Here is a 19982-nt window from a genome sequence, read left to right on the forward strand (position 1 = left end):
CTGGTGACTTGTCCAGGGTGTACCCCGCCTCTCCAGCCCCCCCGCGACCCCTAACAGGATAAGCGGTTACAGAAAATTAATGAATGAATCTTAACATTACCACTTTTTTTAACTAGCAACTACCCACCACTTTCGAGAAAGATTATATATTTGTACAGCTGTAGTTATGTATTAGACTAGGGCTGTTTCTAATGATGACGGCTTAACTATTTATCAATATTATATATCAATATCATGATATGAGACTAGATATCTTCTTAGATTTTGGATGTCTTTATATGATAACAGTTGTTTTTTCCTGATCTAAAGGCTGTATCACAGTAAAGTGATGTCATTTTCTGAGCTTACCAGACTGTCTAGCTGTTTTTTAATTGCCTTTACCCACTTAGTTATTATATCCACATTACTGATTACTGATTATTCATCATAAATATCATTGTGTAAATATTTTGTGAAAGCACCAGTAGTCAACCCTACAATACTGTCACAATATCATTAGAGGTATTTGGTCAATAATAGTGTGATATTTGATTTTCTCTATATTACCTGGCACTACTAACAATTATTTTATTTTTTATTATTTGCTAATGTTTTTACAATGTATCATTTTTTTTAAAGATATTTTTTAGGGCATTTTTGGCTTTAATTGATAGGATAGTGAAGTGTGAAGGGGGGGGGGGAGACATGCAGCAAAGGGCCACAGGCTGGAGTCGAACCCAGGCCACTGTGGCAACAGCCTTGTACATGGGGCGCCTGCTCTACCACTAAGCCACCGACGCCCCTACAATGTATCAATTAACTGTTTATCTTATTAGAAATGTATGTGAAAAATGGCCATTACAATTTTAAGATATCAAGGGGACATTTCAAGTGACTTGTTTTGTCCCACCAAAATCCAAAGATGAATATTCTATAACGAAATGAAACAAAGATAAACTGAAAATCCTCTTGTTTGATTAGGTAAAAACAGTGAATGTTTTAGCACAAATGTCTTAAATGTTAATTTATTCATTTACAGTTTAATTGTTGTTGTCTTGGTGATTAATAAATTAAATGACAAATTGTTTCAGCATTATACTGGACCATTGTAGTCGATGTTGCAGGACTTTTTTTTTTTTTTGTTTTGTTTTTTTTTTTAGATATTTGTGCGATTTTTGAGAGATGAGATGAGGTGAGATGAGGTATCCTGATTTGTGAGACATTCCTGTCTGGTTGTTTCATCTGTAAACTGTTAAAGTGATTTTCCAGAAAATATGTCACGACAGCGATATAATATTACATACACCCTGATGGACAATTTCCTTCAAATCTCAGAAATGTGATGATATCTGCCTCAGTGTTTGGTTTTCCAAAGTCTTCACTGGCCTCTTGGAGAGAAGAGAAAAAACCCAACAGTGCTAATCTATACAGCTGGATATTTTATTAACCAGGTTGCTGAAATGCTCAGGGCCACAGCTAAACAGCAGCTGGCCTCCACTAATCTCCAACCTACAAACCTCCTTTTGAACCACAACGCTGATAATTCTGATACGACCACAACTGAAAATGGGTTGGAGCTGCAGTGCATTAAAAAACACAAATCAGGCTTGTGTACTCTGAGACATACAGTAAATACATGAGGCATTTTGAAAAGCTCAGGGTCAGTGCTTCAAGTAAGTTGAAAACACATCAATATGTTCAACACATTACTAATTGACAAGTCTGGCAGCCCTGCCCCCATGCGTTTATGTCCATCCATGTAGAAACGCAGTGTGTAGAGCATAAAGGGTGTGAAGAAAAGAGCAGGAGGTGACAACTTGAAACTAGCTGGACTAAATGGCAAGCTGGCAGAGCTCAACAACAGTTGCAGTAGGGCTACTACTGAGACTATGCTCCTGTGCTTGTACATCCGCTGATAATAACATGCAATCAACAACATTACAACAGGCATCTTAATACTTAAGCTCACAGAGTACAACTATAAGAAAACTATGTGCAAATATCTGAACTGTAATGGTTAAAAAATGTATTGACACTGTCACTCATCACAGTAGTTACTGTTTAAAGAAGGCAAAGCCATCATCAAGCTACTTGTTGACGTGACCGAAACTTCCTTCTGTGTACAAACATGGGGAAAGCAACGCCTAAAAGGACTGACGGGACTGTCCAGTTTGTCACCACCCCCACTGGTCGGTCCTCGCAATCACACAAAGGACCTATTGTCGAGCACAATGGGGTCACCCTCTCTGTTCTCGCTGGTCTGATCCCAGTCAGTCACTGCTCATAGAGCCTGGAAGCTCGCCAACTACCAGGCAAGAATCTTTGAAGACATCATTCTGAGCAGACTGCCTTCACTTACAAGACTTTAGGTTCCTAAATTGATTAAAATGAAATAAACGTGACAACTGGGGCAGACTGGATGCTGCTGGTGACTGCAGTGTCATGCACTTATAGTGTCACTTTTACTCCAAAAGATGACACCTAAAAAAGTAACTGGGAAAGATATGCACAAATGTTGAAAGTGAAAGCTCAGGCACTAGTTTGTATATCTGTATGGATTAACAGAGCCAGATGCTTGAGAATAACAAAATGAATGTTTTGGCTGTATGACTGAATATTGTGGCTAAAGTCTCATGGTTTTGTCATCCAAGATACTTAAAGACAGAATTGTGGCCAAATGTCTTGTTTTTCTCTTCATATCTGGGCCCCTGCTCTGAACATTCCAGCAAATCACCGGCAAAATCACAACCTTGGTGTGGAAATCAGAAATGTGCCACCAAGGCTGAGGTAGACGAGAGGTAGGTAGGTGAGAGGCAATCATATGAAGCATTAACACTCAGACTTACCTTGTAACATGCATCTGTACGCAGACTCTGAGATGGCGTAGATGTGAGGGGGCATTTCGTGCCTCTTTTTGCCCCTGTACATCTCAATGATGTTCTCTGAGTAGATGGGCAGGTTTTTGTAGGGATTTATGACAACACAGAAGAGACCAGAGTATGTCTATGAGGAGAAAAGAAAACATGTTTAATGACCATGAATTCATCACACAACAGTCCTAACATCATCATCATGACACAATTAATAGCTTATAGTACTTGAGTATTATTTTAGTATTTGTATGCATTGATTATAAGAGGTTAACAGTGCTGAGTGTGGATTTAATTTGACACTGATGATGCTACCTGTAGTGATTAAAACACACGTTTACAATTTTAATTAACTGTTACTATCACACTGGTTTATATAGATGGTACAATGTATCTGGGTCCTAATGTTATTGCCACCTTCATGCAAACAGATGGCCTCATACAAGAATATTTTTTTTTTCTTTCTTTTCTTTTAAACTATTTTCTATATTTTTCCAGCAGGACTTGTTCTTGTGAGTGTTCACAGCCAGATTTGTGAATCACTTCTTTCAGCCTGGTGAAAGCCACATTTCATAAGGAGGCACACGTTTGAAAAATCTGACCAGTGACACAATTAACCTGCAAAATTGATACATAAAGCTACCTGTTCAGCTCCAAGTTCTCCACAAAAATGTTACTAAAAAGACAGAGTAAACACTGCGGAGCTCAAACCCAGCTTTCTGAAATCATTAAATAAACATATAACAAATTTAGCAGAGTCAGTAGTGATATATGAGAATCAAGAACAACTACAAAATACAGTATGTGAAGCAAAATGGTCTAAGTCTTTATGAAAGTCATTAAGGGGACATGAGAATTACAAAAATATTAGACGATGGAATATTATAGCCAATAGCAGGTGAAGTTATACAGCGGTTTGCAACAGAGGGTGATACTGGACAGCGACCGTCCAATAGACCCTGAGGCAGCTGATGGTGTGAGATAATGTGAGTATGACAAGATTGGTGAACGCCACAAATTCATTTAAATCACTCTTACACTACGTGCCACTTATTACAAAATCTGTTTGTGCAAGTGGTTCTACCATGTGGCCCTTTGTGGTGTGCAGATTATGAATTTGCGGATCATGCCAGAGAACTGTGTACGACTGCTGCCTGCTGGCACACTGCCAAGTATCCTACAGTATTTAAATTCTTGCTTCACTCGCTTATCCTCCTCAAATCCGTAAATTCTCCACATTAAAATGGTGGCAATTTTACCTCGACATTCTGACTGACTACAGAAATCAGAGGCAAGGGGTGGTGATTTTAATCCACGTCAGTATATAGGTCTCTCAGCTGTATAATGCAGACAGAAGTGCCGTCAGACAGGATAGGATAGGGTTAATCCCTGACATGTCTCCTGCTGCTGCTGGAGCACTCCATTAACTCCAGAGTGCACGGGGTACACAGGATACAGTAGACGCTGCCGGATTAAGGCTTTTTGAATCACACATCAATGACTGGGATCAAATGTCTTGATAAATCATGCCAATAAAAACTTTTTGGCAAAAAAATTGCAGCCCTCTATCCAGTCATGATCATGCTTTGAATTAACATGAAAAGACGGTGTCTCTCCTCCCTCTGCTGACCAGTCCTGTCTGACAGTTTACTGCTCTTTGTTCTCTTGACTTAAGGTTATCATTATCTATAAGTTGTACCAACCCTTTTTGTGCATTTTACTGCTTTACCTGCACCCCTCACTCTTTTTCACCTTTCTGATCTTTGTGCTTTGCTGGGCTGCTGAGCCACATTCTTTAAATCATGTTGTCTGTGACGGCCAGTGGGCTGCAGGGGGGCCCTGGGCCTGCTAACCCAGTTGTTAGACTGGAACAATGGTGACATGACCAAAGCATGCTGTGGGAGCAGAGGGGATTTTGTGTGTGTGTGTGTGTGTGTGTGTGTGTGTGTGAGAGAGAGAGAGACTGAGTTAGAAAAAGACCTCCAACAAACACATCACAACTGTCACCTGGCTGGATTTTCACACATTCACACATACATAGCACATATCTGTAGTCTGATACTGTGGAGCCTAAAATTGCATCGCAGTGTTACTGCAACAATAAACAGGGCAGAGCAATAATTCAGTGTTATCAATTAATATGAGGGCTGTTGCCATAACCACAGTACTGCAATACTGCGCTTTTGACAAGTCAACCATAGGGCATGGCAAGCAACTGCCACAAACACTATGTTCATGTTTTTTCTGTTTTTCTTGGGAGCACCGTGTAAACGCTGCAGCCACTGTCACTTTTTACCCAGCAGTCCAATCACTGTGGAAAAGGGGTGGGGCAAAAACCATACAGACCAACCCTCACATCACTGAACACCAACAATAATGGAGGACAAATAAATACCGAACCCACACAGAGATGTGGCTTCCCTTCATCCAGAGCAAGTGATCTACCTAGTGCCAACAAATGTGCAATAAAATCGGGATAAATTAAAGGAGCTGTATGTAAGAATGTGGCCAAAACGGTTACTGCACTCAAATTCAAAATACTGCCGCGAGTCGTGTCCGCCCCCCCCTACAGATTCGAGGTTGCTGGACAGCGGCATGCTGGAGACTGACTTATTTGCCCACGGGCAGCTGCCGTGGCAGGGCTGTGTCGCCGCGTCCTTGATCTTCGGTTTTCCAGTGGACCGTTAGAGCAAGTCCGGCTTCTCAGGTGCTAATGCTGCTGCCGGGATACAGCTGAGGAGAAGCCGGCAGCTAATGTTATGTACCGGGACACTGCTAATGTTGCTTGCCGTGCTGCTGTAGCTCAGTCGTAACTGTAACTGATGCTGAGACTCTACTGACTGCGTGACTGGTAGACGGCGGTGGGTGGCGCAACAGGCCAAAGCACAAATTCAAAACATAAACATGATTTGCGGACCGTAAAAATGTTTTTTAAATGCGAATATTCTGGCTGTACTATTGTTGTCGGCGAGATCAGTATGTTATATGAACATTATTCCTTAGTCTCTGTGACATATTAGGAGGATTTTATGACTATTTGCTTTATATTTCTTACATATAGCTCCTTTAAGTAATTTTCAAAAACAACCAAAAATGGTGGTAACACCACATATGCTGCTTTTTAGCTGCCATTAATCACAGCAAGGGAAATTCCTTCACCATGACAGCCCTAATTAATATATGCATCGCTTACCATGACAGAAGTTCTAGTTATAGTTAGATGTATCATAAATTGTGAGATTTTGTTTAGTAAAACACACACAAAAAAATCTTTTTGAACACTGTAGTATTAAAAAAAATAAGTGCACAGCCAAATACTTCAAGAGGTTTGATGCTTTTGCATGTTTATGATGAAATTCGTGAGGAATGTGACGTCTAATCCTGGCATTCCATTTCTATGATATTCTATTCATGCTAATAAACATATTTAGCTGAGTATCAACATAACGATTGTGAATGATATGAAATTTCACTGAAATAAAGTTTAATTAAATTCAAATGCATAAAGTGTCTTATGTGGGGCTGACATTGAAACCCTCACTGAGAAGCATATATTAGATTAACACACTGCTTCCTGGTGGTGGTCCTGTGGTGCTGTAGACCACATGTGTGGAGGGTGGGGGGGTAATGTCACCAGATGGCTATCACAATCCCCCTCCTTACCTCTTCCATGTGCAGAGATGCTTTAGACACAGATCTCTGCTGCAACCTGGCCACATAGAGATTTGCTACTCTGGAATCACCAGCAGCAACACCACTCAACATTACTGATTACTGTAGCCAATACTCACACCTTGCTAACTGGAACTGCCTGTAAAAATAAACTTCACACTGCACAGGATGTACTATAGGGCCCTCAAACAATAACCCCTTCCCAAGCCCCCCACGGTGGGCACAGTGCCAGGCAGACAGATCAGCGCTCCTGACCCAGCGTGGGCCACAGGCAGCGGGGAGAGGGATGACTCAGCTGGCTGTCCTTGATGGCGAACCCCATGGGGTATTTGAGGGATTAGTGGAGCTCTGAGGGCAAGGAGCTGGACACCTACACAACCAGGCATAACAAGCAACCAGCCAGCCAACACATTGTGGTTCGTTTCTTTCTCAAAGTGCAGAGTTTGGACAAAGGAATGTCTACTCACTGGAACTACTACTACAATCACAACATCTGCCGACAGCTAAATTACACCTGAATCTTGAGTACATGATGTGGGTTATTTTGAGCTAATCAGTGGGTTTGAGCTGGTCAACCCAGAGAAACCATGGTGAACAGAGGAGAACTCTGACACAGTTGACAGGGTTCCCAGCCCTCCGGAAATGTCCGAATAAATGTCTGTGAACCGAGTAGTGCTTAGCAACAGGGCCCCAGCCTCGCTCAGTGGGAAGAGGGGAAACATTTTCTGGGGTCTCTGGTATTGCATGAATCAGTTCCTTCCACTCTGACATAACTGGGCTAACTGGGCTTAACCATGTTTTTTTAAACCCTTAAAAGCATGTCAGTGTCTTTGCAGACTTCCCAGGGAAATTAGGAAATGCATTTGCCTCACACAACACATTTTAATTATTTCCAATAAAGCCCAGACAGACTGTAACGGTTCTTGTTGCTTTGTATTTGCTCTAAATCTTTAGGTCCTCTTAATCTCACTCAACAGCACTTGATTAAAATGATGAACCTGTCATCACTGTGTGCTTTTGACTACTTACAAGAAGGGACTAACCTAAATTCAAACAGCTTTGACAGCTGAGAGGAGTGGATACTACCCAGCAAAGTGTAACAAGAAAGATGACAGCGTTAAAAAAAAAAAAAAAAAGAAGACTTAAAAAGCTGAATGCAAATAATCTGTGTTGGAGACATCTTGTGGTGCCTCCATCAAGCAGCATAACCCCACTATTGTGTAAACAGGGAGGTGTCATATAATTGTGTGAGTTATTAAGTTGAGGTTTTACCAAAGTCTCCACCACGGCAACAGACAGAGAAAACCCATCAAACTGGCAGATGAGTCACAGTCAAGGCAAGTGTTGGATGAAATGGAGATATAATTAACATTTCAGGTGATTTCTAATGCTGTAGCTGTGGAGCATTATGGTCTAGATGTGACTAAAGACCAGCGAAGCAACCAGCCAGATAGCAGCCTGATGTTTATTTTCTTAAAAAGAAAAAATACATTCAGGAGAGATTGTATTTTGTTTTCAGGGTTGAGTTGTGAACAGAGAGAGCCATGCTCCAGTATGAGCCAGGCTTAATGAACAGAGAAACAGCCTGCTGATAAAGGCGTACAATATCCACATAAAGCTCTCAGCCTGGAGCTGCCAACCATCCTCTTCAGGATGTACACTCAGCAGCACCAGCGCAACAAAGGATGAGCATATAGTGCCATTCAATAATACATTACAGTGACTTCATTACTGTATTCCGTCCTCCTTTCTCCGGCGCCACTGGGTTGAACCATATTTGTTCAAGCATGCTAATAAGCAGAGTCAAGCATGACATGGTATATCCATCTAGGGCTGGCGATAAAACGGTAATTATCTCAATATAATTTTCCTAGATAGAAACATAACAAATTCAATTAAACCAACCATACGGCGGTAGAGGGATGGCACTAATGCATCTTAAAAGCTAGTTGACTCCCATCAATAAAAAGGAGAAGAAGAAGACGTAGTGGTAGAGGAAGAAGAATAGACCAGGCCTGCCACCAAACTAATGCGTACAGTAATGTTACAACAACATTCATCTTCAGGTGGAAGATTTCTTAGTTATACTCAATGCATCACAGTTTGTTCCATGTGTGACATAGAAAATGACTGTATCATGAACACTGAGTAAAAATTGTAAAGTAATTTTTTAAGATATGGGCATGAGACTCGCTTTGGGGTTCCAGTTCTCTTCTCTTCTATTATAGCTCTTTTTGCTCAGCATCATTCTGCTCCAGTGTGTGTTTATAGCATTACAGCATGATTACAGCATGCCGGCATTGGAGAATCAAAAGAGGTGTGATGGGCGCGATGTGACACAGCAGTGTTGGCCTCTACCTAAAACATCCATTTTGACAGCACTTTATAAACAATAACAACGGTGAAACATGTAAATAACAATCATTTTCTATCCCTGTTATATGGTGGCTGATCTCGTCCTCTGCTCGGAAGGGTAAGGAGCTCCTGCATCTTATTGTTTTACCAATTTGCAGCCATTCATGGCCACTGCTCTTCTTTGAGTTAGCCGCTAACTGCTATCAGTTACCTTTAAAATCTGCCACAGTGTGTCCCATGTCATTAAAACGTCACACCCCTCCTGCCCATGGTCCCGACCTACTGGCTGGCCCGTTTATACAGACACCATTGCAGCACTGTTTCTACCTCCCGTGGTGGCCAAAAGGAGTGACAATTCTGTCCCCCTACTCCGCGATCTAACATTATATAAAGCATGGCGAGGCGGTATAATGTCGAAATATTCCCGCCTTGAGGAGGCAGTGTAAAGGGACTTATGTCTCTCTTCCTCTCACAGACACAATTTAAAAACAAAAAAAATGTGTTATGGCAGTACTTTAACCTTAATTTTATTGCAACTCTAGTTTATTTTATAGTGTAATATTTTAGTAGTCTACAGTAGTTTAGAGGAAATATCAAAATATTAATATATATATGTCACAATATAGACTACAAATATTGCAATGTTATTTATAAGCTGTAATGCCCAGCTCTTCATTCATCACGCTCATAAAGTTGATTTTTGTATGACTGTACTGACTGTATGACCTTAACGTGACTGACTTGCAGCAATTTCATCAGAATGAAATAACAAAGGATGAATTAATGTGACTAAACGCAACATGAATAAAACTTTAATGTGTCCTTGTCCATGAAAATGATTTCCTCCTGAATCACGTCAGATTCAAAAATTTCTGAAACACAAAGTTTGAAGCATGATTATCACCTTTACATCCGCTGCCTGCTGTGTGTCTGGAAGTAATTAACAAGGTTATGTCAGCGCTGTGCTATGCTGGTCTGACTCAAAAGGTCACACAATCCTCAAAAGCAGGACAGGAAAACATGCAGTGTCAGGAATGCTAAAGCAAATGCCTGACAGAGTTCTGCATGCATGAAACTCAAATCTCTAAAAATGCCTTGTTCATCAGCTTCACAAGTGGGGACTTTGGCTTTGAGGAGAAATCAAAAAGATGTTAATTTAGCAGCATAAAAATTTACGAAGTGTGGAAACTGGATCAGAGGAAAGACATGTCTGTAACCCTGCAGAACAGCAAAAATCATTCAAAAGCTGACATAGGTTGGGTGTTAATTAAACATCAGGTTTTTGGAGGAAAAACTGAAAAAATTTCAGTTACATGAGCAGACAGCTGTTGCTTATCAGCAAACACAAAGAACTCTGTTAAGGCGGTTTGGTTACAGTGTGACTCAGCACAGGCTTCCCTGAGCTAATAGATGGGTTGGGGTCACTTCTTTCTCCCTTGCAAGCCCTCTGAAAATACTGAAAAACACAAAGATGTGCTTCATACTCAGACTGGATTTTCAATTGACTCAGTAAATAGTGAACATGGTGACTACACTGCAGCAGCTTGTGTGGGCAGAAGGGGGAGTTTTGTTACAGCACATGAAGAATCTGGAACCAATTATTAGCTTTTGTCAACAGGTCTACAAAGAGATTACCTATAATTTATGTTACTAAATATCCTTTGAAAATTCTTGTAAGGTCGTGGTCATAGTAAGGTCATCATTGTTCTAATGTGGAGGCAAACAACTTCTGCTCTTGGGAGATACAAACAGACCGAGCATTCTCTTGGCAAGGAGCCATCAGTAGACAGTGACCACATAGCCGAGCTCACAGTGCTACACCTTGTCTGGTCACAACATCCACCCCTCTGCTACATTAATTATTTAGTGGTTAAATGTTATATTTAGCTACAACACAGCAGAGCACCAGAAACAAATCAAAAGAGAGTATTAGATTTTAGTTTTGAATCTGTCATGTTGGAGGGCACCACTCTCATTATTGTATCACATTTGTGCACTGTGAAGCTTGTTACAAATGTTTTCATTAGGGGTGTAACTCACAAGTTTGATCATGATATGATATTATATCGATTCTATGGACAACGATACGATATTTGCCAATATCACAAAGCCTGACATGATATGTTTTTGATTCGATTCAATCCAGGGGCCTGCGATCGATATGAGACGACATAAATAAATATGCTCATTGTCTTTTTCCTGGCTGCTTACCATTGTCTGCCTGATGCTAGGCTGCTAGTAATGTTTAAATGTTTGGGAAGGAAGTGCGCTTGTACGGAAATTGTAATACAGACCTACACATCTTAAAGGTGATTAAAAACCGATGTTTTCACTTTAGATTGATAATACTGGATCGCTGATAATTCAATCGATATATTGATCCAGATTGATGGATTATTACACCACTAATATTTATCTATATTCATATGTCACATACTTTTACTAAGCTGTAGTAGACTCAACAAACCATGATGGGATCAAGGACTAAAGGACTACATATGGAGTGGGTCCTTGCCTATGGAGTCCACCATATTGTTTCTACAGTAGACCAGAACGGACAAACCAAACACTGACTCTGGATAGGGCTATTTATGTTTCTGCATTAGGCACACAGGAGAAGTGGAGAAGTTTCAGTTGGCTGTAATCTGCACCCTCACCACTAGCTGCCACTGAATCCTACAGGCTAGACTGTCGATGAAAATACAACATTCACTGGTCCCAGCTTCTTATATGTGAATATTTGCTGATTCTTTTACAATGGTAAAATGAATGACATCACCTTGGACGATGATCAATATTTTTTACCATTTCTGATATTCTAAAGGACCAAATGATTCATTAATCAATTGAGAAAGATTGATAAGTGAAATAATTATCTGATGAAACCCTATGCAGATCCATAAGACACACTTAAGAGTTATCAAAAAAGCATTTAGGAGTTGTAGCAAATCATAGTATATGATGCCAGTCAGGTAAAAAAGGTAAAGTAATTTAGCATAAACACAAATGCAAAATAGCTCTTGGAATAAACTGAATATGACAGACTGTTTGAATCCCAGCAGAGTAAGGATACCTGCGAATGGATTCTTTCCTGTAATTATTCCACTGAGGGACCTAATGCCGGTGGTTTGGCAGGCCATCTACTGGATAATGACAGTGATGTAATCATGCCTCATCAACACAAAGAATACATAGTGTCTTCATTAACATTTCAAATGTCATGACTTCATCCATAAAGCTTCCAAAGCTCTGTCTTAATGACAAAGATGGAAAAACCACAAGTGCTTTCAACTGCAGCTCATTCCCCTTAAAAGCTAATATAAATGGAACATTTGAGGAATAATCCCCCTATCCTCAAAGGTAATATTCTTTTAAATTGTGTACATGTAAGATGTAAATGATTTCAGATAATCCCAGCTGTTACCATTTTTTGCTGATATAATCAAATGTAAATTTCTTACTAAATGGAGAGATATTCTCTCTACATCACAATCATCTACAAAGTAAGTAATCAAGCAATATCAGACTGGAGAAGAAAACAAACCATCCTTTTCACAATCTGCAGCGAATAAATAATCTAGTTTAGCAAAGCTCATTTCTGTCTTTGTGACCGGGCCTCCAAGTGTGTGCCCCTCAGCCCCTGCCTCCTCCCCGGGTCTCAGGTGGCCCACAAGCTCTGAGTCTGGGCTATTCCAGGAATGCATGTCACTAAGTGGGTCATAATCACAGGGGAAATCTGCAGCTTATGTAGGACGTGATGGCTTGTTCATTGAAGGAAATGTATTTCTTAGTCTCTTGAATTCAGATATTTAAGTATAAAATGCTATGTTTGAAACTTACTTACTTGCTACCAATTTTAGACTATATGAATGAAGGCATACTGAGGGAATTCAGTAATGTGGTAAAATGCATTACATTACATCACACTGTCCGATGACTTGGCTCCCCAAGGTATTACACTGAGCTTACTAGTTGTAAAAAAAAGCCTGACTAAAATCAATGTATTCATTTCTTCAGACCGTAATTTAGTCTCTTCAATGTGGAAGAAGATGATTACAAGTTGTAACTGGTAGTTGTTATGAGTGAATGACAAATGCTTACATAGATGAGGCCAGAGTAGTAGCGGTCTTTGAGGTTGTGAAGTACAGAGGCTTCGTTCAGACAGGTGAGTTCGGCCATGTCCTCTACTTTGCTGAACTTTGGCGGATTCATCTTCTGGATGTCATCCTTGTTGACCACCGCCTTCTTCCCATTCTCTGCCAGTTCCACCACCACCTCATCTCCGCGCTCCTCACGAATACTGGCAGCCTCGAAGCCGTTGCGTTCTGACGGGATCCATACTAGCCTCTTGGCAGTCCAGTCGGCCTGTGCAGCTGGGTTGTAGACCACAGCGCGGTCCACAAAGAGGTACCGCTCCGGGTCCTCCTGCCCGCTCCTCTGTGACATTTCTGCTGGAAACCAGAAGCAGAAGACACTACGCCACCTGTAGGAAGGAGAGAAAGTGTAATGTTTATCTGACCAACAGACAAAAATTAAAATCTATGCAGCTGACAGCTGTCACACGGCTCACTATGACTCAAGACTGTTGTGTAAAAGATCCTTTTAATAGGTCTTTTTAACAGCAGACATTCTGACTTGCCATGGTAGGAAAAGCATTGGTGTTCCTATGACCATGAACAATGGCTCAGCTCTACTCAAGTGTCCCCATAAGTCATGGCAGTGTGCCAGTGAGCCAACATGTACGATACCAGGACCCTGACGGCAAGTCAGTCATCTCAGAAAGCATGTTTTCATGGTTCATGGTAAACGGTATTACACAATTATTTTTTCATTTATTATAAGTAACAATGATCCTTAATTGAATGAAACTTAAGGGTTTTTTTGTTGAACAAAGGCTTTATCATTGGAATTTGAATTTGAAGCAATTTCTTAATGGAGGTATGTGTAAAATGTCTGGCATGGAGATGGAGGAGATGCGTGTGCACAAGTAAGATTCTATGTCTGTGTCCCCCCCCCCCCCCCCCCCGAGAGACAAGATAACATCTTAAATTTTTGATGATCGTATCTATCGTATATATAATATTGTGGGTCACAAGACTTACAAGTGCCCCAACCAGGCCAAAAAATCTCTTCAAAGTCAAAGAAATAAAAAAGTATGTATTATAAAATCCTGTGTGATGTCTATCAGCCAAAGAGACAAAGATATTGGACGGCAGTAGAGGAAGTTATACCAGTGTCTTGTTTAAAAGTGGTTTAGCTGACTTTGCTAACATTCAGCATCAGAGCTGAAAGTGACGAACAGCTACATGTCACAGGAACAAGTTGTGATCAGGGATGAAAAAGTTACGGGTTCCATGATAAACTGTAATAAAATTCCGGACGCAGAATTCTATATACGGTTTCCAATATAAAACTTGCTGACATAATTTCACTGTGTGTATCAGTGCTTAATAATAACAACACCATTAAGATTTAAATAACTGCGATAACTCTGTTCACTATAATCATGAAATGAAATTGTCATACTGTTTTATTTCTGGTTATGTAGTTGCAGGACAAGGTTTGTGAAGTTTATAGCCTGCCATGCTATGTGTGTAATGATGCAGCTTAAAAACAAATACATAAATCAAGAAGCATTCATTCCACTGACAAAATAAGATTTGACCCGAGGGCTTCTCGACTTTTGATTAACACATTTGATATTTATGGGCCAGCCATAGTTGAGTGGGAAACTCATTTATCACATTATAATGTAATTTTATACCTTCATATCAGCTATTATCACAGTATAAAACATTTTATGGGAAGGCATTTGAGAAATTCTTAAAGGCAGACAGGATGTCTTGAATGAAACTTGATGCAAAAATCATTAAAAATCCAATATTTTTTATAAAGCAGTCCAGCTCATAGAATTGCAAAATAAACCACAATAACCAAATACATCCAGAGATGTTAAAGGGAGAGCTACTATGGTATAAAATGTATAGCAAAACCTCTGACTGCTGATATTTACTGTACATATCATATTGTTATATCATATTGTTTATTTCATACCATGGCAGCACCATGAATAATATTTTGGCCATTTCAGTTAATACATCATTCCAACCAAGCTGCAGTCATTACAGCTGAATGTTGAAGCCGATGGCTAAGTGCTTTAAGGATGATGCAGCTTCTCTAATGGCTGCTAAATGCTGGCTCCAAGAATTGTATTTTAAATGACTACAACATTTCAAAAAACAAAAACCTATTAGGCTTCCAATAGCTAATGCTGTGTTTGTTGGCCTTGCTGACAAATTTTAACACCATGTTGAGTTTATTTCAGGGTATGTCTAATTAATCATCAAGTGTCACAGCTCATTACAGTCACCCACAGTGTTGCTGCTTGCCTGTCATAACTCAGCAGGGACTTGTAATGGCTAACCTTATATCAAAGTACTACCAACAGAAAATGTGGGTCATCTGAAAACATCAGATCCTTGTGGTGTGCCTGTGTGTATACAAGTAATTGTATGTATTGTGTGACAAAAAGAAAAGGTGCGCATAAAATACACCAAAAACTAGTGTCTCAATCAGCATTTACAGTAGAACCTTCTCAATAATCATCTCTTATGAACACTGACACAATGTTGTGTTACTCTTTTAAGAAAGCAAGATTATTTATTCTGACCAAAAAAAGAAACTAATAAAATAATAATAAAAAATGTATTTGTATTATGTCTTTTAGTTGGATTCATTTGCTGTCTTTGCTTTGCTTCAGGGCTTTGCAATTTTTCCAGAAGGACTTGTTAGGCCCACACAGACTTGTATGCTCAAGCCTTTACACCTCCATCCTTGTGCATAACCAACCCACATGTACAGCAACCACACCATTTCAGCCTCTGCATAAGCCAAGGGAAGCCCTGACTGTGTTGTGCAATAAAAATAAGGCATAATGTTTTTCCTTTTCTAACATTTACAGGGTTAATGATTATTGTGTAAAAATAATTGTTAAATGCAGCCCTAATTTGACGATATCTCCTAAGGTTTAAATAAACAGTGAGGGGCAACAGTGAGAGGAAAGCCAAAGGAGTAATCAAGAAAATACATTAATCAATAATGAAAATTATTACTAGTTGCATTCAAGACACTTGTGCGTGGGTTTTATATCATCCAACAGAGCATATGATTACACCATCAATAATAAAAGCACATACTTTCACCAAGTGAGCTGCAAAAACAACAGAGGAGAAGGTAAACCTGACCATGACTGAAAGCACCACTCCAGCTGCAGTGGAGTGGTATGGGGTACTTATCCATAGACGATATATTACATACAGCAGATCTAAGTTGGCACACACCCAGTTTGGAGAAGCAGGCTGGACACTGACACAGAAGCCAAGCAATGTACTGCTGTGGATGGGGCATGGGGGTCAGCAATAAAACATTACAAAAAAAAAAAAAAAAAACTTAAAAAAGTCCCATCTAAAAAGCATTAATTTCATTTTAAGTGTATGCTACAGGCTACTGAGAATATTTTTTTGCTTGACCTTTCTGTCAGACAGCCTGTTGATGCGCCACGTATGCTCTCTCAAAGCCACCAGACCTCATTGTCAAAAACAATAATTTTAGCACAGGGGCTGCTGGTCTACCTCTGCTTCGATCAATTAATAAGTTTTTGTTAATGTGTGACTTTAGTGGATTTGAACTAACCCTTTTAAATGCCAAAGTCACACAGTAACACTAACAATATAAGTGTTTGAGGTTGTGGTAGATCGGCAGCTCCTGTGTTCAGCAATGTTAAATCACTGATTTTCTCAATGGAGTCTGGCTTTGAAAAGAGCAATATTATGGTTTATTTTTCTTTTGGAAATTGCTGTCTGACATTAAGGTAAAGAAGTGAAAATACTGCCAATATAGCATACACTTAAACTTATATGGATGTTTTTAGGTGGCTTAAATGCGTTCTGATGCTGACCCCTCCACAGCAGTACATTGCTACAGCCTGCTTCTCCAAACTGGGGGCGTGCTGACTGACCTTCTGTATGAAATATATTATCTATGGATAAGTGCTCCATACAACCCCACTTAAAAAAAACTGAACTCTCCCCTTTAATCTGAGACAACATCAGCTGATAAATGCTCAGAGATATTTAACCTACAATCAAGTCCCATGCTCAAATCAGGCGCTGATTAGACACGAATCTGGGTCAGGTCAAGGGACGAGGGATCAGTGTGGCTGCTGACTGCCGTGTCACCGCATCCCCTCACTCCGAGTTGGAAAATAGTTACTTTCATCCCTCATTCAGCTCTACACCACAGGAATAGAGAGCACACCACACCTCCGGGAGGATATTTCAACAGAGGAAGGGAAAGCAAATTGCAATGAGCTGTGAAAAGGGCTCGTGAGGGACTGGCATACCCCGGCTGGGCCAAACCGCTGCATCGGCTAGGTTAGCTTGCTAACGTTAGCTCAAAGTTGGCATGCTGTGCTTCATATCCCACCCGCTCGAAATGATGCCTGCAAGGACTCGACAGCCCTGTTCAACCCACAAAACACAACTGGAGGGTCCATGCAGGCGCTAACATGACTTTAAACAACTAGAAGGTGAACATAAAATAAAAATAGTCTAATATCTATGCAAATGAGAGTTTTAGGGATGAGGCAAAATCCCATCATGGGTGTGGGTGTCTCAAAGACGTCTGGGTGGGGATAAAAGCAAGCGGACAATGACCATACGGTTTCACGGTCGCTCCTAAAGTGTACCCTTCTAATAACAGATACCTGCATCACAAATATTAATTTAAGACAGTATTAGACTGATAGAAATATCACGCTGCCTCTGCGGCGCCGGCTAACATTAGCAAAGCTGATGGTCCTCCATCATTGAAAAGTCATGGCACAATAATCCGCTAGCTAACGTTAACGGGGACTGTTGCTAACCACTCCGCCGCATCCTCACCACAATGAACGGCCCAGGCTTTTCTGCTGACCTTACCGCACACGGTAAATGAAGAAACCCTGCCCAGGTGCTCAGCAGTGTCCAATAGACGAATGTAACAGTGCTCCAGTGCGTGTTAAAATAGTCCCTTCTTTCGCCCGCTCTCTCATCAGTGGTACCAACCATCCAGCAACCTCTCAACCGAACTCTCGCCGGCCAGGGAGGTTGCACAGCACCGCCACACTCTTTTTTTAGGGCACGCCCACGAGACAAATGTGGAATGTGATAGGCTGTCCGAGTCTAATGCCTCACAGCGATTGGTCCAAAATAATTTCCATCCCAAACTTTGATAGTTGCGACTGCCGCCCAAGATATCATCACCTGCAGATGCTGCTGCTGCGGCTCTGCCATGGTTGTGAGCCATTGACATTGTCACTGATATTAAAGTCAGCTTTTGAATAACGGGACTGTATTTGTACTGTCAGTTTCACATAGACACACATTGTCGAGGGAATGAAACAATGACAATAAACCTAACTGTATTACTTTTAAATTTCTTGCTGTTTTTTCTACTTATAGTTCCCTCTCGTGTTCTAATTTAATTGTCTATATCGGTATATATCTATAATTAAATTTAAATTTATGGTGCAGGTGTATTTTCAATTTATTAGTTTTATTTTTATCCTTTTTGCAACTTTATGCTTCTTTTGCTGCAACATCCAATTTCGTTTTCAGTTTATCTTGTACTGTATTGTATTTGTCTTTTTGTTATTGTTTTTCCGCATTTATTGAACATTAGATACTATATTATAGCCTATTCAGTGTTACATATAAGTAGTTACATGTAATTAAATTACAAAATAAATTTATTTGTAATCAGTTACAATTACTGGGGAAAACAATATATGTAGGGCCTAATTAAAATACAAATACTGATCAAATGTTGCTGATTAAAAATGGGTTACATTTTCTTTCAGTTGATATGTAGAATATAATAATCATTTTGTTGCTTTGTATCTTTTCATCATGCAGGAGTGCCTCCTCTTGGCATTGTCTATTTGCAGACATTTTTCAGCTGTATTGCCCACTTTAAAACATTCGTTAGAAGTCATCAGAAAGTTACTAAATTTCATAAGTTACATTACTTTGATGAAGTAATTACAATGGTTACATTACTTCTTACGTTTTCAATAGTGTTACTAGTAATATATACCCTATTATATTTCAAAAGTACCATTCCCAACACTGCTTATACTGCTACATATTAAATTATTTTTATTGTATATCACTAGTCCTCACAAACATGCAACGTTTTGACAAGGGAAAGAGGGGGGAAAAGCAGTTTAAATAAAGGTAAATGCAAATGTAATTAGTGGGTCACTTTTGTAATGTTATAGGTTTCAGACTATAATTACACTGTTAAAAATGTAGTAAGTAATATAACTATTTTAATTACTTCATCAAAGTAATGTAAAGTATTACATTTGCTAACTTTCTGATTACTTGTATAACTAATATATTTGTAAATAACCCCTTTGTAATTGCCAACATTTTGATTAGTATTTGTAAATGCATCACATATTTTTTCTCAGTAACTGTAACAGTTTACAATTACATTTATTTTGAAATTTAAGTATGTAACTCGGTTACATGTGAGTAGTTACTCCCCAACAGTGAATACAATCAACAGGACCTTGAGATCATAAAAATTAACCATGCATGATGGATGACACTGTAATTAAAAGAAGAGAAGACTGCAAAGTTTGGACAGATAAACAGCAAGAAATTAGATATTTTACAAAAGCTTTCTTATTAAAAAAAAATGTTAAAGAAGGGACTTAAGAAATGGCATCAGTGATGAGTCTGAGATCTTTAACTGCTAAAGCTCAGTCAACCTTTGTCACCAGCCAAGACCCAGAAATCTAACATATATCCAGCAAACACAGTGAAAAATTGATTCTATCCCCGGTTCAGTTTTGCTTTGCTTTTCAGACTGGTAACACATTTGAGTGTGATGAAACAGTGCCCTCTGTTGCATAAACACAGACATTACTAATGCTGACCATGTGCTTCCATAAAAATAGATTGATAATGAGGTGCAAAAGAGCAGTGAGTTATTAGGTCAGTAGATGTCCGAATAAACAAAATAAAACGTGAGTGTGAGGTGAAGGTTTGCTTCTCTGGC

At 39.7% G+C, this 19982-nt stretch overlaps 1 protein-coding gene across 4 annotated transcripts in view; it reads right to left on the bottom strand.

Moving 5' to 3' along the window:
- The window catches only part of myh10 (myosin, heavy chain 10, non-muscle), a 76178-nt gene extending 58153 nt beyond the window's left edge, over positions 1-18025 (bottom strand). For 3 of the 4 annotated variants that reach the window (XM_033625010.2, XM_033625011.2, XM_033625008.2), the window contains exons 1-3: positions 17850-18025; positions 12978-13359; positions 2826-2982 (exon numbers count right to left, since the gene is read on the bottom strand). In XM_033625010.2, coding sequence (XP_033480901.1) covers positions 2826-2982; positions 12978-13359; positions 17850-17983 — 673 coding nt within the window. In that variant the 5' untranslated portion in view covers positions 17984-18025. The remainder of the gene's footprint in view (positions 1-2825; positions 2983-12977; positions 13360-17849) is intronic. The other variant, XM_033625013.2, reaches the window with a different exon arrangement.
- Between the last annotated feature and the right edge of the window lie 1957 nt (positions 18026-19982).

The sequence above is a fragment of the Epinephelus lanceolatus genome, chromosome 3 (genome assembly GCF_041903045.1).
Source record: "Epinephelus lanceolatus isolate andai-2023 chromosome 3, ASM4190304v1, whole genome shotgun sequence".
NCBI lineage: Eukaryota > Metazoa > Chordata > Actinopteri > Perciformes > Serranidae > Epinephelus > Epinephelus lanceolatus.